The sequence below is a fragment of the Suncus etruscus genome, chromosome 17 (assembly GCF_024139225.1).
Source record: "Suncus etruscus isolate mSunEtr1 chromosome 17, mSunEtr1.pri.cur, whole genome shotgun sequence".
Taxonomy (NCBI): domain Eukaryota; kingdom Metazoa; phylum Chordata; class Mammalia; order Eulipotyphla; family Soricidae; genus Suncus; species Suncus etruscus.
This window is the reverse complement of record NC_064864.1, coordinates 72,521,017-72,548,007: the sequence shown is the minus strand read 5'-3', so window position 1 is coordinate 72,548,007 and position 26,991 is coordinate 72,521,017. Positions and strand designations below refer to the sequence as shown.

General features: G+C 42.8%; 1 pseudogene and 1 gene segment (V, D, J or C); both read right to left on the bottom strand.

Moving 5' to 3' along the window:
• LOC126033497 (kelch-like protein 12) overlaps positions 1-22,087 on the bottom strand; it is a 35,911-nt pseudogene extending 13,824 nt beyond the window's left edge.
• A 2,086-nt stretch (positions 22,088-24,173) lies between these two features.
• On the bottom strand, positions 24,174-25,791 carry LOC126033580 (Ig mu chain C region-like). The segment is given in 4 exon segments: positions 24,174-24,568; positions 24,653-24,970; positions 25,054-25,398; positions 25,491-25,791. Coding segments are annotated over 4 exon segments (1,359 nt in total).
• Positions 25,792-26,991: the final 1,200 nt, after the last annotated feature.

The window sequence follows — 26,991 nt, the reverse complement described above, 5'->3', positions numbered from 1 at the left end:
TCTTGCCTAATTGCTATAGCAAGTACTTCCAGTACTATGTTGAATAAGAGTGGTGAGAGAGAACAGCCTTGTCTTATACCAGAATTTAGAGGAAAGGCTTTTTATTTTTACATTGAGAATAATATTTGCCATTGGCTTGTGGTAGATGGCCTTAAGCATATTGAGAAAGGTTCCTTTCATTCCCATTTTGCTGAGTGTTTTTTTTTAATCAAGAATGAGTGTTGGACCTTATAAAATGCTTTCTATGCATCTATTGATATGACCATGTGATTTTTATTTTTCTTGTTATTGATGTTGTGTATTATATTGATAGATTTACGAACGTTAAACCACCCTTGCATTCCTGGGATGAAACCTACTTGATTGTAGTGAATGATCTTCTTTTTTTTTTTTTTTTGTGAATGATCTTCTTGATGAGGCATTAGATCCTATTTGCTAGGATTTTGTTGAGGATCTTTGCATTTGTGTTCATGAGGGATATTGGTCTATAATTTTCTTTTTGGCAGTATCTCTGTCTGGTTTTGGTATCAAGGTGATGTTGGGTTCATAAAAGCTATTTGGAAGTGTTCCCATTTTTTCAATTTCATGAAAGAGCCTGGCCAGGATTGGTAGTAGTTCCTCTTGAAAGGTTTTAAAGAATTCATTAATGAAACCATCTGGGCCTGGGCTTTTGTTTTTAGGCCGACCTTTGATTGCCATTTTAATTTCCTCAATAGTGATGGGTGTGTTTAGATATGCTACGTCCTCCTTATTCAACAGTGGAAGGTTATGTGAGTCCAAGAATTTATCCATTTCTTCCAAGTTTTCATATTTGGTGGCATAGAGTTTCTCAAAGTAGTCTGATTACCCTTTGAATCTCTGCAATATCTGTAGTGATCTTCCCCTCTTCATTTCTGATACAGGTTTCAAGTTTCTCTCTTTGTGAGTTTTGCCAATGGTCTATCAATCTTGTTTATTTTTTCAAAGAACCAACTTCTGCTTTTGTTGATCTTTCAGATTGTTTTTTGAGTTTCCATTTCATTGGTTTCTGCTCTAAGCTTTGTTATTTCCTTCTGTCTCCCTACTTTTGGGTCCTTTTGTTAATCATTTTCTAATTTTATAAGCTGCGCTATTAGGCTATTTAGGTATGCCCCTTCTTCCTTCCTGATGTGTGCCTGCAAAGCTATAGATTTTCCTCTCAGGACCACTTTTGTCATGTCCTATAGATTCTGTTAGTTTCTGTCTTTATTGTCATTTGTTTCCAGAAAAGTTTTGATTTCCTCTTTGATTTCATCTCGGACCCACTGGTTGTTCAGTAGTAGGTTGTTTAATTTCCAGGTGTTAAAGTTTTTCTTCTGTGTCCCTTTATAGTTCACATCTAATTTCAGAGCCTTGTGGTCAGCGAAGGTAGCCTGCAAAATTTCTATCCTCTTGATTTTATGGAGGTATGTTTTATGTACCAGCATGTGGTCTATCCTGGAGAATGATCCATGTACATTGGAGAAGAACATGTATCCAGGTTTCTGGGGATGAAGTGTTTTATATATATATATATATATATATATATATATATATATATATATATATATATATATATATATATATTAGGCCTCTTTCATTTCTCTTTTCAAGGCTAGTATATGTTTTTTTTGGTTTCGGTCTGGTTGACCTATCAAGTGTTGACAGGGCTGTGTTGAGGTCTCCCACAATTATTGTGTTATTATTGATATCCTCTTTCAAATTTGTCAATAATTGTATGAGATATTTTTCTGGTCTCTCATTGGGTGTGTAGATGTTAAATTGTCTGATTTCTTCCTGTTGCACATATCCCTTGATTAGTACAAAGTATCCATTTTTGTCCCTTACAACTTTCCTGAGTCTAAAATTTGTGTCATCTGATATTAATATAGCCACTCCAGCTTTTTCTTTTTTTTTTTTTTTTTTTTTTTTTTTTTTTTTTTTTTTGGTTTTTTGGGCCACACCCGTTTGACGCTCAGGGGTTACTCCTGGCTATGTGCTCAGAAATCGCCCCTGGCTTGGGGGGACCATATGGGACGCCGGGGGATCGAACCGCGGTCCTTCCTTGGCTAGCGCTTGCAAGGCAGACACCTTACCTCCAGCGCCACCTACCCGGCCCCAACTCTCCAGCTTTTTCAAGGGTGTTGTTTTCTTGGATGATTTTCCTGCAGCCTTTGATTTTGTGTCTATGTTTGTTCTGACTATTTAGGTGTGTTTCTTGTAGGCAGCAGAAGGTTGGATTCATCTTTTTGATTCATTTTGCCACTCTGTGTCTCTCTCTGGTGCATTTAGACCATTGACATTGAGGGAGATGATAGTTATGGGGTTCGGTGTCATCCTTGTGTATAAATTTGGTGTTTCTATTGGTCTGTCTTGTTTTAAAATAAACTTTTCAGCGTTTCTTTTTTTTTTTTTTTTTTTTTTGGTTTTTGCGTCACACCCGGCTGTGCTCAGGGGTTACTCCTGGCTGTCTGCTCAGAAATAGCTCCTGGCAGGCACGGGGGACCATATGGGACACCGGGATTCGAACCAACCACCTTTGGTCCTGGATCGGCTGCTTGCAAGGCAAACGCCACTGTGCTATCTCTCCGGGCCCTTCAGCGTTTCTTTTAAGGCTGGTCTTGCATCTGTAAAGTTTCTGAGCTGTTGCTTATCTGTGAAGCTATGAATTCTTCCTTCAAACCTGAACATGAGTTGGGCTGGGTAAAGTATTCTAGGTGAAGCATCCATTTCACTCAGTCTTGTCACAATATCCCACCACTGTCTTCTGGCCTTGAGAGTTTCTTGTGACATGTCTGCTATAAATCTGAAGGATGATCCTTTGAATGCAATTTCTCTTTTCGATCATGCAGCTTTCAGAATTGTATCTTTATCTGTGGGATTTGTCACTGTGACTTGGATGTGTCTTAGGGTGCTTTTCCTGAGGTCTCTTCTAGCTGGTAGTATTTGGGCATACAGAATATGGTTGCATGCCACATGGAAGTTTCTCTGTAATGATGTCTTTGACTATTGATTCTTCATGGGGATTTTCTTCCTCGGTCTCTGGGACTCCAATGATTCTTATGATGTTTCTGTTGAATTTGTCAAAGATTTCTATTTTCATCTGTTCACATCCTTGAGTATTTTTTTTCAGGGTTTGATCATTTGCTTTAAGGTTCTTTTCCAATTTCTTCTGCTATATTGAGTTGTTCTGCATCTCATCTTCCAGCATGCTGAGTCTGTTCTCGGCATCTGTTACACTGTTTGTGAGGCTTTGCATTGAGTTTTTTATTTTATCTACTGAGTTTTTCAGTCCTATTATTTCAGCTTGGAGTTTTTTTAATTGTGTTCTCTTCAGCTTGATCAATTCTTTCTCTGAGTTCTATGAACATCCTCCATATTAATACTCTAAACTCCTTGTCTGACATGTTATCTATGTGATTGGTATTCTCTGGGATATCAGAGCTGCCATCTTCATTCTCTATGCTTGCTGTTGTCTGGCGTTGTTTCCCCATTGACCCGGTTGGGGTTCATGGCTTGTATTGCGGTGGGGTTCATGGCTTGTGAGATGTGTGCAGCCGCAGAGAGAGTGAAGCAGCCGTGCTTCTCCCTGATCGGTGAAAAAATGATGAAATCAAGTTGACATAGGATCCTGGGGACTCTCTGAGCTGGCTCCAGCAGGGGTCAGAAAGCCAAAAATGGAGTGATGCAGGGCTTTATAAAGGCAGGAGATGGAACCGCATTTGGGCTGGACTGCCTACCTGGTCGATGAAAAATGATGGGATCAAATTGATATAGGATCCTAGGAACTCTCTGAGCCGGCTCCTGCAGGGGTCAGAAAGCCCACCACCCAATTTCTTAATCCTGACACTCTAGTAGGAGCATAGCAAAGTAGATGGGAAAGTAACATAGAAGCCTCCTAAGCTCAACAAACACAATCAACAGGCTTAACTAGCAGCAAACGGTTTATTCAACCTTCAGACAACGTGAGATATAACAATTTTCACAAATTTTCTTTCATTGGTTTTATTTTTGTAACTCCATTACCATTTAGTTGTAATAAACAGCATAAATTATGTTGTTGTCTTCCAAGGAAGCAATATTGGGTGTAGGTGGGTCATTGGGCACAATATTAGAGGGAATGTTCTACTGGTGGTGAAAATGGTGTTAAAACATTGAATGCTAGAAACAATTGTATTATAAATAACTTCATAAACCATTGTACTTAAATAAGGTAATGATAAAAAAGTGTTCTTGCAATGTTTTGTTTTCCCTTGTCTCTGTGTATGTGTGTGTAGGCAATTCTCTTAGGGGGTGCCCATTTCTGGACTCTTCATAGGTATATCTATCCATATATCCCATTCCCCACAATTTTTTTATTATACTTAAAAAAATCATGACATATTTGACCCTTTTTCTAGAGTTGTGGTTCCCCAACCTGCTGAACTCTGTTCCCTTCCTAAGTCAAGAACAGAAGATTTCAACTCTATATTTAGACCCTGTCACAGCATGGAACAGTTCTAGAAGAGACAGAATGGGGCCAGTGTAATGAAAACACCTTCCTCCTGTCATGTTGCAGGAATGATTCTGGCCAGATGGGTTTTTCTGTGAAAGAACTTAATAGGACAAAACAGGTAGGAAGGAAGCCAGGGTCTTACAGCAAAGCCTTTTGGAAAACCCAGCAGTCACCATCAACACAATCACCAATATCAACCTGCCACACCAACTAAGCACCTTTTTCCAGCTTGGGTTCTTTTGCCCCTAGGGCAATTGCTTCTCAATTTGAAACCAGAGTCTAATAGAGAGGATTCTTTGTTCTTAAAGGGATAAACCCTCTTTTTGGGATCAATTTCCAAGAGGCCAGAGAGACAGTATAGGGAATAAAGCATTGGTCTTATAATCAGGTAACCCTGATTCCATCCCTGTACCACATATGGTCCTCTGAGCACCACCAGGAGTGACCTCTGAGTATAGGGCCAGGAGTAAGTCTTGAACACTTTCAGATGTTGCCCCTAATCAACCTCCCCCCCCCCAAAAAAAAACAACAAAACAGAAGCAAGATGATATTACAATATCACAGAAGATTCTGGACTCCATGTCTCTTGGAGGTAATTTATTAATATTATTATCAGTCTTTTACATCATTTTTTATAACTTTAACCTATATTTTTAAATTCTAATTCCAACACCATGACTTATAAAGCAGCTCATAATACAGTTTGTTCAGGAATGCAGTGTTCCAAAACTAATCCTGCTACCGGTGTGACCAAATTACACCAATTTCCCCCCCCCCCCCCCCAGCTTGTTACTTTGGCACATAATAAATTTTCTTCATACTTCTTGATTCAACAAAACTTAAAAATGGCAAATGGAATTATCAGACTATTAAGCTGAGTGAAATGAGTCAGAGGGAGAGGGATAGACATAGAATAGTTCTACTTATCTGTGAGCTATGATAACAAAAACAAAGACAGTCTGACAATAGTATCCAGAGCCAATAGAGATGAGGACTAGAAGGATCAGCCCATGACTGAAGCTTACCACAAAGAGTGGTGAATGCAGTTAGAGCATTAATTGCACTGACAAACTACCATGACAATGATAGAGAGAGAAATAAAATGCCTGTCCCAAAGACAGGCAGAGGTAGGAGAGGAGGAAAATGGGGAACATTGGTGGTGGGAAAGTTACATTAGTGAAAGGGGGTGTATATTTGATGACTAAAACCCAACAATGAACATTTTTGTAACCATGGTGCTTGAATAAAAAATTATTTAAAAATGAAAATAAATTAGTAAAAGTGATGATTGATTACTAAATGATTTTAATCTATGTAAAGAAATTAAATAATTTAATACAATAATGCTTATTCTCATTTACGTAAGTGACTTTTCAACTTGAGGATTATATATCATATATATTATATATATAGCATTAATTTTATTTTGCACTTGGATTTAATTCTGATAATCATGATGTTTTCTCTGTCATTATTAATAAAATATTTTTAAATTCTTTACCAATATACATGAAATATGTCAATTTTACAGATACAGAGTTTAGTAAGGAGGAAGAGAATAAAGAAAATTTATTTATAACATTGTACTTCATAGCAATTTCATAAATTAAAAAAATTAAAACACGGGGCCGGAGAGATAGCAGGAGGTAAGTCATTTGCCTTCCATGCAGAAGGTCATTGGTTCAAATCCTGGCATCCCATATGATCCCCCAGTGCCTGCCAGGGGCTATTTCTGAGCAGATAGCCAGGAGTAACCCCTGAGCACCGCTGGGTGTGGCCCCAAAACAAACACAAAAATTAAAACACTTAAAAAATTAAAAATAAAAATTAAGAGGACACTCTGAATAGGTCTATAAAAGTACAGTTGTTTTATCACCACGGAACATTGGCTTTATAATAGAAAATATTGTATTGTAAATACTGCTTAAGTGTCTACACCAATACAAGTATCTATGAAAGTAAAATAAAATGATAATACACAGAACATTCAATATAGATGAGATATTAACTCATTATTGAAAATTCACAGAATCCCTTAGCAAGCTAGGAGTAAACAGCCTCTTTATTAACCTAGTAGAAGGCAACCATAAGTGCTGTGAGTGATGCCACACTCAATGCCACGTTCTGGGAAGTTAGTCTTGTCCTTCAAAGAAACTCCTTTAATGGGTCTTTTTTTCCTTCTATCTCCCTTTAATGCTTCTTTTAAAACTGAGTTCAAGTCTGTGAATTCCCTAAGCTCTTGCCTGTCCCTGAGCTCAGCATGGGTTCTTCAGATCTGGAGGATAACCTGCTGGATTGAGTAATCTTGGTGGGGCGCTCATTTCGTTGAGTTGTTCTAAATCTCTCCATTCTTTTCTGACTCAGGATTTCATCTACTAGACCTGCTGAGAAACTTACAGTCTTTGTATGAAAGCAAGTGCCTGTTTTAATCTGAGCATAGATATTTTTGTATACTTATCATTTGTTAGTCTGGGGGTAGAGGCTCTTTAGAACAAGAACACAGCAACTATTTGCTGTTATCCAGAACAAAGAAAAAGAAACTTTTTATTTAAATTTAAAATTAATTTTCATTGAGGCATCAATTTACAATGGTGCTGAAATTATTGTTTTATGTGTGCAGTGCTGCTGTGCCTTGACTGGCTACAGGATGTGCCCATCCTTGCACAGGACCCATGGTCCCCATCCCCTGCTCAGGGTAATGTCTGTCTGAGTCCCTACACACCCTTTCTCAGGATATTACTCTCCCTCCACCAGAGGCCTATGTTCTCTGTTCACCCTGCCCTGCCTCCTCATTCCCTGTTTTATGTGTTTGAGGCTTGGTTCCTAAGGCTTGGCTTCCTTGTGTAATTCTTTATACATCTTTTTTTTTGTTTTGTTTTTGGTTTTTGGGCCACACCCGGCAGTGCTCAGGGGTTACTCCTGGCTGTCTGCTCAGAAATAGCTCCTGGCAGGCACGGGGGACCATATGGGATACCGGGATTCGAACCAACCACCTTTGGTCCTGGATCAGCTGCTTGCAAGGCAAACACCACTGTGCTATCTCTCCGGGTCCCTCTTTATACATCTTTATACACCTCTTATGAATGAGATTTCCTGGTAACTGTCTTTTTGAATATTTAATCATTTCTTTATTCAAGCATCATAGTTACAGAAATGTTTGTAGTTGGGTTTTAGTCATTGAAATGTACACCACTCTTCACCAGTGTAACTCTCCAGCTACCAGTGTTCCCCATTTCCCTCCCCCTCCCCCTCCTGCCTGTCTTAGGACAGGAATTCTATTTCTTTCTCTCCCCCACCCATTGTCATGGTAGTTGCCAGTGCAGTTATTTCCCTAATTGCAGAGCTCACTACTCTTTGTGGTAAGCTTGATATCATTGGCTGCTCCTTCAGGCCATCATCTCTGTAGTCTCTGGATATTATTACCATACTGTCTTTTACTTTTGTTATACCCCACAGTTGAATGAGACTATTCTATCCCTCTCCCCTCATTTCACTCAACCTAATAGTCTCTATGTCAATCCATAACTTCATATTTCCTAACAGCTGCATAGTATTCAATTAAGTAAATATACCACAATTTCTTTAACCACTCATCTGTTGTCAGATACCTGGGTTGTTTTCAGATTCTGGCTATTGTAAATAGTGCTGTGATGAACATAGGAGTACAGAGGACATTTTTTTGTATGGTGTTTTTGTGTTCCTAGGGTATATTCTATGGAGTTGTATTGTTAGATCATATGGAAGCTCAATTTTCAATTTTTTTTTAAAGGAATAGCCATATTGCTTTCCAGATAGATTGGACTAGATAGTATTCCCACTAGCAGTGAATAAGAAAGAGTTCTTTTCTTTTTTTTTTCTTTTTTTTTATATTTATTTATTTATTTATTTATTTATTTATTTTTTAAATTATTTTTTATTATTTTAATTATGACAACAAAGATGCAAAGAAAGAGGACCGGGTAAAGTTACAGTGGAAGCCCAATCACCCATAAACAGAATTCTCGGTAGTCCCATCGATGATATCCCAGCCTTGAACTTTCAGCCAAAGAACATTAAGAAAAACAAAACTGAACCCCTGTACAATACAATTACTTTGTCCCTCAAATCCCCAGTTGTAGTACATACTATTTCTTAGCAGCACACAATATAATCTAAAGACATTAGACTTATGTAACTCCTTAAACATTGAGGGCAACGTACATTTCTCTAGTTCCATGCACATGCTAACTAGTTTAAGTTAATATCAAAAGTTTTAGTGGCTTGTTTTTCTTAAGAATTGGAGTCAAGGGAACATAGAAAGAGTTCTTTTCTACCGGCATCCACACCAGCACTGGTTGTTCTTTCTGTTGTGTGCCAGTCTGTGGCATGAGAAGATACCTCATTGTTGTTTTGATTTTAATTTCCCTGATGATTAGTGATATGGAGCATTTTTTATGTGGCTTTTGGCCATTTATATTTCTTCTTTGAGGAAATGTCTGTTCATTTCTTCTCCCCATTTTTTATGGAGTTAGATTTTTTCTTTTTTCTTTTTTTTATTATTTTAATTGTGACAACAAAGATGCAAAGAAAGAGGACAGGGTAAAGTTACAGTGGAAGCACAATCACCCATAAACAGAATTCTTGGTAGTCCCATCAATGATATCCCAGCCTTGAACTTTCAGCCAAAGAACATTAAGAAAAACAAAACTGAACCCATGTACAATACAATTACTTTGTCCCTCAAATCCCCAGTTGTAGTACATACTATTTCTTTTTTTTTTTTGGTGTTTTGGGTCACACCCGGAGGTGCTCAGGGGTTACTCCTGGCTGTCTGCTCAGAAATAGCTCCTGGCAGGCACGGGGGACCATATGGGACACCGGGATTCGAACCAACCACCTTTGGTCCTGGATCAGCTGCTTGCAAGGCAAACGCCGCTGTGCTATCTCTCCGGGCCCAATACATACTATTTCTTAGCAGCACACAATATAATCTAAAGATATTAGACTTATGTAACTCCTTAAACATTGAGGGCAAAGTACATTTATCTAGTTCCATGCACATGCTTACTAGTTTAAATTAACCTCAAAAGTTTTAGTGGGTTGTTTTTCTTAAGGATTGGAGTCAAGGGAACATAGTAAAAAATGGTGTTAGAGTGGCATTTGTTTGCATAGGCCCACCAAAATATAAGGGACATGGAAAGAAAAATTATGGTCTAAATACAAGGAGACCCTACCCCTGAAGTTTCCTGGCACAGGACTGACTCTAGGCTCCAGGCAAACTAGTTTGTCCAATCCAAGTCATCGTCTGTAGTGGCAATACACCTCCATTCCTCACATAGTCTCTGTTGTTGGTATCATGCTTCTGTATTAAAGATCCTGGAGTCTGCATATCCCATATTGCAGTCAGGATGGTGCAGAGCATCCTCTCGTTTCACCTCACACTTAAGGGACAATAGAGAGAACCATGTCCTGTAGAGCAGGTCATTGTTGTTGTCAAGTCTTCTCAGTGTAAACGGAAGTCTCTTTTTAGGAGGTCGATGTCAGACCCTTGGTAGTGTCTTTCCTGGGAGAGGACTGCTTCCAGCTGTTGCTATAAAAGACCTTGGATGTTTCATAGATAGCTTGCCTGGTTCCGGCGTGAATGGAGGATGCCCATTCTTCTGAGGCCTGTGCCAGGTCATTATATCAATGTTCAGGGTGTAAGGTACATTGTACTGAGATTTATTAGATAAAAACTTATCTGTATGTATAGTGTTTTCCCATTTTAATGTGTCTATGCAAACAAAGACATGCCATGAAGTGTTATCGGCGCATCTGGAGGCAATAGGAACAAGACCAGCAATTTCCATGACATAGATCAATCATAGGCATCAAACTGAGGGACAGTTCCACCAACAATCCTTACTGAACAGCTTACAAAGAAAAGGCAAGATGAAAAGTGGATAGAAATATCATGGTAGAAGAATATATAGAGAGTTACAGCAGTTAAAGAAAATACACATAAAATATTCAAAAGATATATGTGTTCAATTTATGTCCTTCTAAATAGTTCTGGGATTGTTAGATCCACTGTATGTCTTTGGTCAGAGATTAGAACTGTGTGTTACTGAAGTTAAGAAGGGTAAATCTGGGGTACTGATGGTTGGGAGGAGTATATGTTCGCCCCCGCGCGGTTTGCAACATGTAGACTGGTATGAAATTGCCAGTGATAGCCTGAGTATAGCTGAGCAGCTATCTGCCAACCCCCAGATCAAACTCCACCCCCTAAGCCAACCTCTGGAGCTGGCCTGGGAGTGGGGAAAAACCAGGGTGCCCCATCAGCTCCTCCCAGGAACCCACCTGGAGATCCGGAGGAAAGAGGGAGAGGGGGGTTGGGTGACCCAGGTCCGGGCCCCCCTACCCTAGGCCGGGCCAAGAGGCCCCTGGCACATGTGGAGGTCTGCCTGGGACCAGCCCATGCCGGCTAAAAATCCTGCTCCAGGAAGGGAGGAAGACCCTCCCAGGCCCAAAGGGCAGGAGTTCAAGCCCCACCCTAGGCCAGTCTCCAGAACCGGCCTGGGAGTGGGGAAAACCCAGGGTGCCCCATCAGCTCCTCCCAGGAACCCACCTGGAGATCCGGAGGAAAGAGGAAGAGGGGGTCGGGTGACCCAGGTCCGGGCCCCCCTACCCTAGGCCGGGCCAAGAGGCCCCTGGCACATGTGGAGGTCTGCCTGGGACCAGCCCTTGCCGGCTAAAAATCCTGCTCCAGCAGAATTTTTTCTTTTTTTTTTTTCTTTTTTTTTTTTTTTTTGGTTTTTGGGCCACACCCGGTGACGCTCAGGGGTTACTCCTGGCTATGCGCTCAGAAGTCGCTCCTGGCTTGGGGGACCATATGGGACGCCGGGGGATCGAACCGCGGTCCGTCCTAGGCTAGCGCAGGTAAGGCAGGCACCTTACCTTTAGCGCAGAATTTTTTCTTCTTAAGTTCTGTGAGTACCTTGTATAGCTTAGATATTAGCCCCTTATCAGATAGATGGGTATTGGGTGAATAGCTTCTCCAATTCTATGAGTGGACTTTGTATCCTAGTCACTGTTTTCTTTGAAGTGCAAAACATTCTCAGTTTAATTTAGTCCCATTTGCTTATCTCTGCTTCCACTTGCTTGGACAGTGGTGTTTCCTCCTTGAAGGCACCTTTAGTCTCAAAGTCATGGAGTGTTTTGAGTACATTTTTTTCTATATACCTTATAGTTTCAGGTATGATATTAAGGTTTTTAATCCATTTTGATTTGACCTTTGTGCATGGTGTTAGATAGAGGTCTGAGGTGTTGTTTCTTTTTGTTTCTTTGTTTGTTTTTTGGTCACACCTGGCAGCACCGGCAGTGCTCTGGGATTACTCTTAGCTCTATGCTCAGAAATCACTCCTGGCAGGCTTGGGGAACCATATGGGATGCTGGGATTTGAACTGTTGTCCTTCTGCATGCAAGGCAAACGCCTTACCTCCATGCTATATCTCCAGCCCCTGAGTTGGCTTTTATGTATGTGGCTGAATGGTTGTCTCAACACCATTTTGTTAAGTCATACCCTGCTTTTACCCAAAACAAAGGTGTTCCCCAAATTTCCTCTTTTCTTTTTACCTATCCCTTTGATATGTAAAAGTGCACCTGGATCTAATTTTACCTCTCCTCTCCTGGTAAATTTGTACTTCTTTAATAAAGAAAGGTCAGTTTGACTTGGCACACAGAGAGATTCAGGAGGCTAGAAGCCACTGACTCCATGATTCTCTCCTGACTGGCTTGGTTTATTAATTCTTTGTGGCTACCCTTCTTCAGAACTGTCCATCTGAGGTTGAAAATATGGTTCACTGAGTGGTTTTACACCACTTATTGAAGAGGCTTTTCCTGCCCTATTTTGCATTTCTTGTCCTTTAATCGAAGATTAATTGTAGCTCAGACTGTGCGAATTCTCTGCTGGGCACCGGGACCTACTGCAGTCCAGGTGCATTTGCACCCTACCCTTTACCCCCAGACCTCACAAACTCTCCACTGGGCACCAGGACTGACCACAGGCTAGATTTATCTGTGCCCTGCCCCCTACCAACGAATCCCCAGACTGCTTGGATGCTCATATATCTGCACGAAGACATTCTAACTCATAATATATAGGTCTAGGCAACCCAGACACAACACTCAGTTTTCTCAGATAATCCACAGCCCATAAAGCAGAATATAAAAACAATTAAATAGCTTGTAATACCTCTTACTTAGACAAGCTCATCTGGCTAGGAAAAATAAACTCAAATTTGGATGTACCTTTAAGCACTTCTAATACAATAATACAGCAGACCACTTTATTAAAAAACCTGAAATTTCAACATTCAAAGTCACTAAATGCAAAGAAATATGGGTAAAGTAAGGAAGACACTAGCAGCTGGGGAAATAAAGAGAAATCCTAGCAAGTTTCCAAGTCCACCAAAATGCATGAGCCCAATAGATGAGGACCTAGAAGTGGCAATGAATGTCTTAGCAATAGAAATCAAGGACTAACTAGCCTGCGAAATCAAGAAACCTATAGATGAACAATTCAACTAACTCTAAGAAGGACTTTTACAGAAGATGAGAGAATCCATACAAATGGAAATAAGGGAAATAAAAAACATGATAGTAAGCCATAATAGCAGAATTACACAGTAGAAAGAGCACTTAGCAGAACTTAAAGAAAAACTACAAACCAACAATGACAAGGAAGTCAATAAGGCAACAAGAGACAAAACATTGAAGAAAATGTTAGGTACCTAATGAACAAAGACAAAAGAAATAACCTACGAATTTTAGGAATATCAGAAGGGGAGGGGAAAGGGAAAGGGAAAGGGAAAAAACAAGTACAGAGGGAAATAATAGAAAAATTTTCCACCCTCTGGAAAGAGACACGTTACAAATCCAAGAGGCAAAAATAATCCCTAATAAAATAGATCCTAACAGACCAATACCAAGACATATATTAATCCAAATGGCAAACAACAAACAGAAAGATGAATTTAAGCAATAAAGGAGAAAAAGTACAGAGGAAGAAAGAATCAAAGCAGATCTCTGATTTGAAAGAATTCAAGCAAGAAGACATTGGAATGACATATTTAAACTACTGAATGAAAGAAACTTCCACCCTAGAGTCCACTACCTGGCAAAATTCTCATTCATATGGAAGGGAGGACTAAAAACATTCTCAGACAAAAAAGAACTCTCACAAACCGACTCTAAATGGACTACACAAAGATAAATTACACAGTTCAAATACCCAGTTGTAACAGCAACCACTCTACACAATACAATAACACAACAACCCTTTCTGTCAATAATCTTAAATGTCAACAGACTAAACTTCCCCATTATAAGATAGAGTAGAGGGTTGGATCAGAAAACAAAAACCAGATATATGCTGCCTTCAAGAAACACACCTAAAAGAACAGGCTAGACACAGGCTTAGAATAAAAGAATGGAATTCAATTATTCAAGCCACTGGAAAACAAAAAAAAAAAACTGGGACATCCATTCTTATATCAGATGAAATTGCATTCAACCTCAAGAAAGTACTCAGACAAAAAAAGATCACTACTTACTGATCAGGGGAACATTAGACTAAGAAGTACTAACTCTGATCAACATTTATGCACCAAATGTAGAGCCAGCAAAATATGTAAGGCATTTGCTCACAAACCTAGAGAAACATATGGAAGGAAATATGATAGTAGTAGGAGATTTCAATACTCCATTATCACCACTAGACATATCCACCATACAGAAAACCAGCGAAGACATAATAGCCCTAAATGAGAAACTAGAAAAACTAGAACTAATGAACTTATATAAGGCCTGCCACCACAGAAAGCAAAATACACATTCCTTTCAAGTGCACATAGAACCTTCTCTAGACTAGATCATGTCTTAGGATATAAATCTAACTTGCACAAAGTCATAAATATAAGGATTATAAGAAGCACCCTATCAGATCAATATGCAACAGAGATCAAGATTGATTGTAAAAATAAGGTCTGGAGAAAATCCAGCACTTGGAGACTAAACAACATGCTACTCAAAAATAGTTGAATCAAGGAGGAAATCAAGGAGGAAATAAAAAGATTTCTTGAGATGAATGATAATAAAGAAACAAATTGTCAAAATTTGTGGGACAAGCAAAAGCAGTAATTAGGGGGAGACTCATAGCAATATAGGCCTACATTAAGAAAGAAGAAAACAACAGACTTAACAGCTTAAGGGGGCACCTTATGGATCTGAAAAAACAGCAGCAGAGAAACCCAAACACGGGCAGAAGACAAGAAATAATAACTACCAGAGCAGAAATAAACAACATAGAAACAAAAAAACAATACAAAAATCAATGAGACCAGGTGCTGTTTTTTCAAAAAATAAACAAGATAGACAAACTGCTGGTTTTTATAAAGCCAACATCACCTTGACACCAAAACCAGACAGAGATGCTGCCAAAAAAGAAAATTATAGACTAATATCTCTGATGAACGCAGATGCAAAGATCCTCAACAAAATCCTGGTAAATAGGATCCAATGCCTCATCAAGAAGGTCATACACTATGATCAAGTAGGTTTCATATTAGGAATGTAAGGAAGGTTTAACATCCATAAATCTATCAACATAATACACAACATCAACAACAGGAAAAATAGAAACAACGTGATTATATCAATAGATGCAGAGAAAGCCTTTGATAAGGTCCAACACCCATTTTTGAGAAAAACTCTCAGCAAGATGGGAATAAAAGGAATCTTTATCAATATAGTTAAGGCCATCTACCACAAGCCAATGGCAAATATTATCCTCAATGGAGAAAAGCTAAAAACCTTTCCTCTAAATTCTGGTACAAGACAAGGCTGTCCTCTCAGCACTCCTATTTAACATAGTACTGGAAGTACTTGCTATAGTGATTAGACAAGAAAAAGATATCAAGGGAATCCAGATAGGAAAGGAAGAAGTCAAGCTCTCACTGCACATGACATGATACTAGAAAACCCAAAAGACTCTATAAAAAGCTTCTAGAAACAATAGACTAATATAGCAATGTGACAGACTATAAAATTAACACGCAAAAATCAATGGCCTTATTATACACCAAAAATGATAGAGAATAAATGGACATTAAGAAAACAACCCCTTCACATTAGTGTCACAGAAACTCAAATATCTTGAAGTCAACTTGACTAAAGACATGAAGGACCTAAACAAAGAAAACTATAAAACTCTGCTTCAAGAAATAAGAGAGGACACACGAAAATTGAACCACATACCCTGCTCATGAATTGGCAGGATTAACATTATTAAAATGGCAATACTCCTTAAAGTATTGTAAAGATTTAATATGATCCCTCTAAAGATACCCATGGAATTATTTAAAGAAGTAGATCAAACACTTCTGAAATTCATTTTGAACAACAAACACCCACGAATAGCTAAAGAAATCCTTGGGAAAAAAGAATATGGGTGGTATTACTTTCCTCAAATTTAAACTGTATTACAAAGCAATAATTATTAAAACAGCATGGTATTGGCATAAAGACAGACCCTCAGATCAATGGAATAGGCTTGAGTATTCAGAGAATGTTCCCCAGATCAACACTCACTTAATTTTTGATAAAGGAGCAAGAAATCCTAAATGGAGCAAGGAAAACTTCAACAGGTGGTGTTGACACAACTGGTTAGCCACTTGCAAAAAAGTGAACTCAGACCCCCAGCTAACACCATGCACAAAGGTAAAATTCAAGTGGATTAAAGACCTAGATATCAGATCTGTAACCATAAGGTATATAGAACAACACGTAGGTAAAACACTCCATGACATTGAGACTAAAGGCATTTTCAAGGAGGAAACAGCACTCTCCAAACAAGTGGAAGCAGAGATAAACAGATGGGAATATATTAAGCTGAGAAGCTTCTGCATCTCAGAGGAAACAGTGCCCAGGATACAAGAGCCATCCACTGAGTGGGAGAAACTATTTACCCAATAGCCATCAGATAAGGGCTAATATCCAAAATATACAAGGCACTCACAGAACTTTACGAGAAAAAAACATCTAATCCCATCAAAAAATGGGGAGAAGAAATGAACAGACACTTTGTCAAAGAAGAAATACAAATGGCCAAAAGGCACATGAAAAAATGCTCCACATCACTAATTATCAAAACAACAATGAGATATCATCTCATGCCACAGAGTCTGGCACACATCACAAAGATCAAGAACAATAAGTGCTGGTAGGGATGTGGGGAGAAAAGAACTATCATGTACTGTTGGTAGGAATGCTGTCTAGTCCAACCTTTATGGAAAACAATATGAAGATTCCTCAAAAAACTGGAAATTGAACTCCCATATGATCCAGCTATCCCACTCCTAGGGATATACCCTAGGAACACAAAAATGCAATACAAAAATTCCTTCCTCACACCTATAGTCATCGCAGTACTATTTACAATAGCCAGACTCTGGAAACAACCATGATGCTCTTCAACAGAGGAATGGCTAAAGAAACTGTGGTACATATACAGATGGAATATTATGCAGCTGTCCGGAAAGATGAAGTCATGAAATTTTCCTATACATGGAGGGACATGGAAACTATTATGCTGAGTGAAATAAGTCAGAGAGAGAAACACACAGAATAGTCTCACCTATCTATGGGTTTTAAGAAAAATAAAAGACATTATTGTAATAATGCCCAGAAATGAGGGCCAGAAGGACCAGTTCACTATATGAAGCTCACCTCAAGGAGGTGTGAGTGCAGTTAGAACACTAACAACTACCATGACAATATTAATGAGCAAGAGAAGTGGAATGCCTGTCTCGAATACAGGCAGGGGGTGTGGGTGGAGGGACATGGGGTGTATTGGTGGTGGGAATATTGCCCTGGTGAATGAGGGTGTTCTTTTTGTGACTGAAACCCAACTACAGACATGTTTGTATCATGGTGTTTAAATTAAAATAATAATAATAAAAAAAGAAACCTCCAATCTGAGGTAGAAATTTTACCTGATGTAGTCCTCAGGTGGGACTCCTTACTTTCCTGATGTGGAATGCCTTAACTGAGTTGGGATCCTTTTCCTAGGTGGAACTCTTTACTTGATATGGGACCCCTTACTTGAGGTAGCACTCCTCATTTTTGTGCACCCGTTCCCTAACAAGGGGCTCTTTACTCGAGGTGAGAATACTTAACTAAGATTGGACTCTTTACCTGAGATGGGACTCCTTACTGATACTCAGTATCAGTGGGACTCAGTATCTTGGTGGTACTACTTTTGCTTTTTTTGAGCTCCATCCAACTGTGCTTAGGGGTTAATCCTGACTCTACGCTCAGGAATAACTTCTGGAACACTCAGGGGACCATATGGGATGCTGGGAATTAAACTTGATGTTGACCACATGCAAGGCTGGGACCTCTTATATAAGTTGGGACTCTACCAGAGATGTGACACTTTACATGCCATGAGATCCTTTTCATGAGTTAAAATTCATTGTTTGAGGTGGACTCTACCTTAGATGGGACACCTTATCTGAGGTGGGATCCCTCTGTGGGATGATTATTTGAGGTGGGCCATCTTAAATGAGGTGGGATGCCTTATTGATGTGTTACTTTTTTCCTTATCTTTGTTCTCACCCTTGTTTGAGGAGGACACTTTACTTGAGGTGAGATACTTCATTAAGGTCTGACTTGTTAGCTGAGGTGAGTCTCATTACCTGAGGTGGAACCCTTTACCTGAAATGGGACACTTTATCTGAAGTGCAGCTCTTTACCTGATTAGGTTATATTATTTGAGGTGGTACTCTTTATATGAGATTCAACACTTTCCTGAGGTGGGACTCTACCTGAATTGGGTTCTCTCATGTAAAGTGGGACTCTTTACCTGTGTTGGACCCTTTATCTGAGGTGGGATTTTTTTTTAAATTTTTATTATGGTCGAAGTGAATTACAATTCTCGCACAGTAATATTTGAGGCACGTAGTGACAACTAGTGAGGGGCATTCCCACCACCAGTGTTGTCCTCCCTCCACCCCTGTTCCCAGCATGCATCCCACATCTCCCTCCTTTACTGAGGTGGAATTTTTATGAGTTGGGCCTCTGGAGCTGATGTAGGACTTGCTATCTGTGATGTACCCCTTACCCTAATGTGGAACTATTTTCTGAGATAGGAGGTGTGACTCTTTTCCTGAGTTGGGTCCTCTTATCATAGGTGGAATTCTTTATCTAAAGTGGGACTCTTTGCCTGTGTTAGAACCCCTTATCTGAGGTGGGAGTCTTCACTGAGATATGACCTAAGACTAAGTTGAGACTTTTAATTAACTTTGAACTATTTACCTAAGTTTGAATTTTTGTTTTTGTTTTTGTTTTTGGGAGGCATACACGGTGATGCTCAGGGGTTATTCCTGGCTATGTGCTCAGAAATTGCCCCTGGCTTGGGGGACCATATGGGACGCTGGAGGATCAAACCACAGTCTGTCCTAGGCTAGCGCCTGCAAGGCAAACTCCCTACAATTTGTGCCAATGCTCCTGCCCCCTAAGTTGGGACTTTTAACATGAGAATCTTCTACTTGAGTGGAACTCTTCATCTGCTGTAAAAACGCTTATCTGAGGTGGGATGATATCTGAGTTGGGACCTCTTATTTTTGGTGGGACTCTCACTGGTGTGACTCTATACGTAGTAGGACTCCTTTTCAGATGTGAGACTCTTTACCTAAGATGTGATCCCTTACCTGAGGTAAGACTTTTTATCTGAGGTGGGACTCTTTTCCTGAGTTTTGATTTCTTACCTGAGGTGGGACTCACCTGATGTGGGACTCTATCTGAGGTAGGACTCTTCCTGAGTTGTGACCTCTTGCCTGAGGTGGGACCCTTTAATATATGGGTATCTTTACCTGAGATGGACTCCTTATCTAAGAGTGGACTCCTCTTAGTGGGATTCTTTATCTGAGGTGGACAACTTACTTGACATGGAATCTTTATTGTGGTGGGACATTTTTCTTTAGATGAAACTCCTTGTATGTGTTAAAACCTATCTCAGGAGGGTTTCTTTTTTCTTTTTTTTGGTTTTTGGGCCACAGACCGGCAGTGCTCAGGGGTTACTCCTGGCTGTCTGGTCAGAAATAGCTCCTGGCAGGCACGGGGGACCATATGAGACACCGGGATTCGAACCAACCACCTTAGGTCCTGGATCGGCTGCTTGCAAGGCAAACACTGCTGTGCTATCTCTCCGGGCCCCAGGAGGGTTTCTTTATGTCAGTGAGGTGGGACTCATTAATGGAAATTGAACTCCTTACCTGAGTTGGAACCTCTTATCTGAAGTTAGTTTTTTCCTGAGATGTGACTTTTTACCTGATTTGGGACTCCTTTTCTAAATAGGGATCTTTATTTGAGGTGGGGCTCTATCTAAATTGGGACCTTCTATCTGTTGTGGGATTCTACCTGACCGGGGGGGGGGGGGGCGTCTTTAACTGAGTTGGCACCTTTTACCTGAGGTTATACTCATTACCTGAGGTAGGACTACTTATCTGATTTTGGGCCACTTATCTTGAATATTTATCTGAGATAGTACCCCTTACTATTTAGGGGTTACTATTTATGAGTTTAGGCCCTACATTATTTGTAGCCCTGGTCTGTGGTGAGTCCCTTTCCTGATGTGACACACTTTATTAGGTGGGACTTTATATTTCTTGTGACTTCTTCTATGTGCTGAGACTCTTTTCCTCATGTAGGACCCTTAGATGAGGTGAGAGCTGTTATTTGAGATGGGGTTCTTTGCAGGAGGATTGGTCCTTATGTGGAGATGCTCAGGCCTTCCATTGGATCTGTACTCAGTTATTACTCCTGATAATGCCCTGGGTACCATATTTATTCATGGGATGATCCAGGATTTACCCTACCTTCTATTTTATCACTTTGGTCCCAAAGGAAACTTGTATAAATGACACCTCTTATCTGAGGTTCAAAATTTGTCTTATTTGAAAGATACCTTTATCCAAGGTGGGACCCTTATTCAATATGGGACCGCCTATCTGATGTGTCATTCCTTATTCCAGACATGCCCCTATTGGATGTGGGAGGCACAGAGAGAAGACTCATCTGTGTTGGGCCTCCATTATCTGAGCTTCTCTAGGTAGACCTTTATTGAGAAAGACTGCACTTTTTTGAGTGAGACTTCTTAACCGAGGCCCTCACTGAAGTGGGGTCCTTGTCTCAGGGTCTGACCTGTCTGAGGGATGCTACTTATGGGTCCTTTATTCTTGAGTCTGAGTTGGGACCACAGATAAAGATGGAGCCAGAACCTTGGCTGGTATCAGTGCCCCATGTTGCCTGCCCCTCTATGTGGACTCCCTGAGGTGTGGATATTGTGCCTGACAGGTACCTGCCCACCATGGCCTTGCTAAGGCCTGCCTGACTCAGCCTTACGGTCTGGGTAGAGGCACTGACTCTGCCCTGCTACTGTTCCTCACTACACCACATCCCTTACTGTACACAAGCCCCCACAGGTCCTGGTCTCTCTGTGGGTCCCAAGGGGAACTTCATGGGAACATTTGAAGTCACTGATGATAGGTCTTGAAGGCTTGGCAGTTGGCTTCTGGGGACCTGACATTCCTGTAGGCCTGTGGGGACCCCCTTTCCCCTGTGCCCTTGGCTGTTAGTGAAGGAGGGAGGCACACAGACCGCTCAGGACAGCAGAGTGGGAGGAGGAAGAGTTTATTTGAAGCCAAGTGTGTGGGCAGGGACAGCCTGTCACAGTGCATTATCACCAGGGCTGCCAGGCTGGATAACATGGGTAGGCCACAGTTCAGCTGCAGGGTCCTCTACATTTGTGTCTCAACTCTGGGTCACTTCACCTGCAGGAACAGACAATGACACATCACAGAGGGTGGGGTTGGGGGATATGGGGTGCTGGCTTGTGTCAGGGCCTACCTTGAACAGTGTGACTGTAGTGCTGTAGAAGAGGCTCAGCAGGAAGAGCACGATGAAGGTGGAGGCCATGGATGACAGGTTCTCAAAGCCTTCCTCCTCCGCACTCACCTCGCTCTCTGTGAGGCAATAGCACACAGGGTTAGGGGACATGAGCTGGGGGCCAGAGATGGGCAAGGCAGGGCAGGACAGGATGAGTTGAGAGCCCTGATGCAAAGTTGGGGTGACTTGGAACCCTGCAGTAAAGTTGGGGTGACCTAGGAGCCCTGCTGTGGAATCAGGGTGACTCATATTCTTTTTGTGGAGTCAGGTGTCCCTATATCCCTACTATGGAGTCAGGTTAACACCAAATCCCTGATGTGGAGTCAGAGTGACCCCATATCTCTGCTATGGAGTCAGGATGACCCTATATTCCTGATGTGGAATGCAAGAGCGAGGCACCTTGTACCCCTACTTTCCTGGGGAGACTCAGCCTGGCTACTAAGGACAAATAACAGGTCCAGGTGTCATGTGGGGCTGAGGCTCAGGACATTCGTGGGGTCCACACCTCTACTCTAAGGAGGAGGGTCAGTCAGCTGTCTCTGAGGGCAGCACTTCTGGGACAGAGGCCTGGGGCTCTATGCCTCACCAGGGCTCCTTGCCCTGGATGGTCTTGCTCTTCCTGCTCTCCATGTGCTCAGGGAAGACCCAGCTCAGGGAAGCCCGAGCTCAGCTCCTGGCATGCAATTGAACCTGCTGCCATCGCTAACTGCCTCGCCTGACCAGGGCTTCTGAGCAGCAGACTGGACAGTCCCAGGTTAGTGGCCATGGACACAGCCCCAGTGACACATAAGTCAAGCAAAGCCTGGATTGGATGCCCAAGTCCTGGGCAGTGTGGACAGGGACTCTAGTAGAGTGCGAGCATCTCCCATGGCCAGCAACTGGCAGTGTGAGTATGTGTGTGTGTGTGTGTGTGTGTGCGCGCGCGCACCTGGGCTTGGGCTTCTGTGTGTGTACATTGGTGTGACATGACATGTAGTGTCAGCCCATGTCCATGTATATGTCAATAGTGTCCATGTCAGCCCATATCCTTGTGTCAGCCCATGTTCATGTGTGCATCAACAGTGTCCATGTCAGCCCATGTGTGCCAGTCTATGTCTGTGTGTGCCTGTTGTGTCCATAAGTGCATACAAGCCTGTGTCCCTGTGTGTATGTCAACCATGTCTCTGTGTCCAAGCCAGCTCATATCCATGAGAGCATATAAGGCTATTTCTGTATGTATGAGCCCATGTCTATCAGTCTGTGTTCATACATATCAGCACACGTCATTGTGTGTCAACATGTATCTATGTGTGTCAACAATGTCCGTGTCAATGCAAGTTCATGTTTGTCAGTCCATGCCCATGTGTTAGCCCATATCTAATAATGTCAGCCATGCTCCATGTATGTTAACAGTGTCCATATCAACCTGTATTCATGAGTCAACCATGTCTGTGTGTCAATAGTACACATGTCAGTGTGTGTCCATCCATGTATGTATTTATCTGTATGTATCTGTATGTATCCATTGTATATATATGTGTGTACATTGACACCAGCTTGTGTCCATGTGCGTGCCAGCCATGCCTCTTTGTGTGAGTCAGCTTATATCCATGAGAGCATATCAGGTTATATCCATGTGTGTGAGCCCAGGTCTGGTCAGTCTGTTCTCATGCACAACACTGTGCCATTATATGTCAACCCATGTCTGTGTGTCAATAGTGCCCATATCAGTATGTGTCTGTGTGTATTATGTCCATGTGTATCGTCCACATGAGCCAACGCCACCCATGTATGTCAACAGTGTCCATATAAGCCTATGTCCATGTCTGTGAGTCTGTATCTATGTATGTCAGTCTATGTCCATGTGTATCAACAGTGTCCATGCCAGCCATGTCCATGTATGTCACTCCACGTTTCTGTGTGTCAGTTGTGTCCATGTGTGTTGGCCAGCCCATGTCCCTGTGTGTATGTTAGCCATGTTTCTGTGTATAAGCCAGCTCATAACCATGAGTGTGTATCAGGCTATATGTATTGTGAGTCCATGTCTTTTTCAGTCTGTGTTCATGTGAACATGTCAGCCCATGTTCACTCATGTCCACGCATGCCCATATATGATTCATGTATCCGCTTTACATGCATGTATGACTGAGTGTACATATAGGCCTGTGTGTATGCATAAGTTCACATATCTGTATATGAGAGTGTCTGGACAGTGGCCATACATGTCAATTACAGGTACATGCACATGCACTCACAAATGGGGGTCTGTATCCATGTTCCAGTGTTAATTGAGTGTGTGTTCAGTGTGAATGGCATGTGTCTGTGTATGGCAATATCTGGATAACATGTATAATTTTCATGTGCTCATGAACATGCCTTTATTTGCACAAACTCCATATACATGAATGTTAACATATACGAAGGGTAGGTAAATACATCTGTGTGCATATGTGAGCATGTCTGTATACTCTAAAATTATTGGGTGCCACGTGAGAGGAGTGAACAGCTAGTGGGCTCTGTGAGCTGTGAGTACTCTGCAAGCAGCAGGGCATTCCAAGAGAGGTCAGAAGCGGGGTGCCTGGGGGCACAGCAGGGAGCAGCACAGGTGTGAGCACAGCTGACTCAGAACCAGCATTTTTTCAATGAATATTTTTTATTTCTGATTCCGTGCCCACAGCCTGTGCAGCCAAGCTCAGTGGGCTGGCTCGCTTTCATGCACAGAGACAGGGTGGCAGGGTCAGAAGCAGGTGTTGGCAGTGTCAGACAGAATGAGAGACACATTGTACAGGGTGGGTTTACCGGACGACTTGTCCACGGCCTTCTCAGTCACTGACAGGGGCAGGGCCTCATGGCCCACGATGCAGGAGAAGGACTCTCCAGAGCTCCAGTCCTTCTCGCTCACTGTCAGGATGCTGTAGACAAAGTAGAAGCCGGAGTTCTGGGGCTCAGGTGTAGGGGCACTGGTCACATAGTGCTCAGGGTCCACGGGCTGCCCGTGATGCTGCCACTGGACAAAGACATCGGGCGGTGAGAAGTCCTTCACTAGGCAGCTGATGGAGGCTGACTCGCGCAGTTTCAGCTGCTCCTGGGCAGGTGGCAGCACGAACACAGAAGGCTGGTGCTTCACCACATCTACGGAGGCAAGGCCAAAGGCTGTTGGGGATTGGGGCAGGGAGGCACACAGGTAGGGCAGGTGGGGCAGGACGGGCACCTTACCCTTGGACCGGGAGAAGCTCTGCTTTAGCGGGGAGGGCAGATCGGCGTGCTGCACAGTGCACGTGAACTTCTCCCCTGACTCCCATTCCTCGCGGCAGACGCTGGCGTAGCCCTTGGCACTGAAGGTGGAGTTGGGGTGACTCTCGGAGATGTTGACATGTGTCTGCAGGGCCTCCCCATTCTGGCGGCTCCACGAGATCTCCAGGCTGTTGTAGGTGGTCAGGCCCGTGACCAGGCAGGTCAGCTGGGCAGACTGGGTGAGGAAGATGCTGGCGAAGGAGGGGGGCAGCAGGAAGACGCTGATGCCCGTGGAGGTGCCTGGAGGCAAGAGAGAAGATAAACTCAGTGGCCATCCCACATGTCCCCCTCAGGAGGCAGTGGCAGCTCTGGGTGGGACTCACAGGCTCCTGTGCAGGAGTATGACACATTCTTCTGAAAAGCGAGGCCCTTGTGTAGCGCCTGGCAGGTGAATACGCTCTGGCTGAGCCAGTCACACTCAGCGATAGATAGTCTGCTGATGACCCTGAAGGTTGTGGGCTCTGAACCCTGGGGCTCAGCCTCCACTGCGCTGGTTGACATCAGGCTGGGCTGCACCGGACGGCCATCGTGTAACCAGGACATGGCGATGGTGCGGGGTCTGAAGCCTGAGGCCTGGCAGATGAGCTGAGATGTGTGTGGGCTGTTGCTGGAGAAGGAGTTGTGGGGCGGGATGAAGACACTCACATTCGGGGGCAGCTCTATGTTGACTGTAATGAGGACACAAGGTGTTAGCTTTGCGGGGGAGGGGGCAGGCAATCAGGGAGGATCTGGGAACTGGGTATCCACTTCTGGGGCTCACCTGGCAGGAACACCTTCACATCCCTGTTTCCTGCGCTGTGCTTGGCGTGGCATACCAAATAATCATTGGTGTCTTGCAGGATGGACGCAGATGGCAACAGCACTTGGGATGTGGCCATGCACTTGCTACCTGTGAAGACCTCGGGGAAACTGTGGATGTTCTGGCTGCTGATGCTTGAGCTGTTCTTGAATGTCCAGGAGAAGGTGATGGGTATGGGCACAAAGTCATTGGCCAGACAACCCAAGGTCACCTGTGTCTCATCCGGCAGTGACGAGTCATAGGAGATGAGGGGGAAGAGCATCGGAGGTGACTTGGGCACTGGGGAGCCATGATTGAGAGAGAAAAGGGAGGGAACTCTGCATGAGGACAGGCCCAAGCCAGACCCGAGGATCTGCCCCCTGCTGTGGAACTATGGCTGCCCCTCCAGAGACTAGGTCTCGGGCACCATGTGGTTCCCTTGATCCGCATTGGCTGCCACTCTGGAGCTCTCCAGAACCCCTGGTTGTCCCAGACCATCCCAGAACCACAGAACCCAAGGGACTCTTCATGTTTCAGCCCCAGCATTCAAAGGCCACTTTGGCTGGTCACATGGACTGGGAGGGCCCCAATCCCCAACACAGTTGACTAGTCCAGACTCCCTCCTCATACTTTGTATCTGGGAGTGAGGAGACAGTCCTTTCACATACACAGAAAGCTCAGGAACAGGTCCTTGCACCCTAGGAGAGTGTCGGTAGGATTAAAGATTAGCTCATGCAGAGAAAATCATCTCAAAATAAAACATCTGGCGAGGTGGCGATAGAGGTAAGGTGTCTGCCTTGCAAGCGCTAGCCAAGGAAGGACCGTGGTTCAATCCCCCGGGGTCCCCTATGGTCCCCCCAAGCCAGGGGCAATTTCTGAGCACTTAGCCAGGAGTAACCTCTGAGCATCAAACGGTTGTGGCCCTAAAAACCAAAAAAGAACCACCCCAAAACAAACAAACAACATCCATTTCTTTCTGCAGGGCTTTTTTAGAGGCATAGCATGGCACGGCTGAGTAGTCAGGATCTCTGGACGCACTGAGCACTGAGTTATCTCCAAAGCGCCACTCAGGGCGCTTGTGCCATGTCCTTGCAAAGTGCCTTATGGACACATCTCTCAACTCCATCTTTAAGACTCTGGCCCAATGGATGCCACAGAGATCCTCCCACACACAGTCAGGCCTGTTGGTTTGTCCAAGTGCGTAAGGGCCTGTGTGTATGTTCAAGCCCTGACCGACTCCCCAAAATGTGCTAATCTCAGAGCCCAGCCTGGCTGCCTCAGCACCCCCTGTGCAGCCCAGCGTGGGTCAGTTTAGCCCAGTTCAACTTAGCTCAGGCTTCAGTCCAGATGAGCCCAGTTCAGTCCAGTTCAGACCAGATCAACAGGTTCAGTCTAGCTTAGTCTGATCTGCTCATCCCAGCTTTATTAGTGTAGAAAAGTTCAGCTTGGAAGAGCTAAAATCAGCAATGGGAGTTCAATCCAA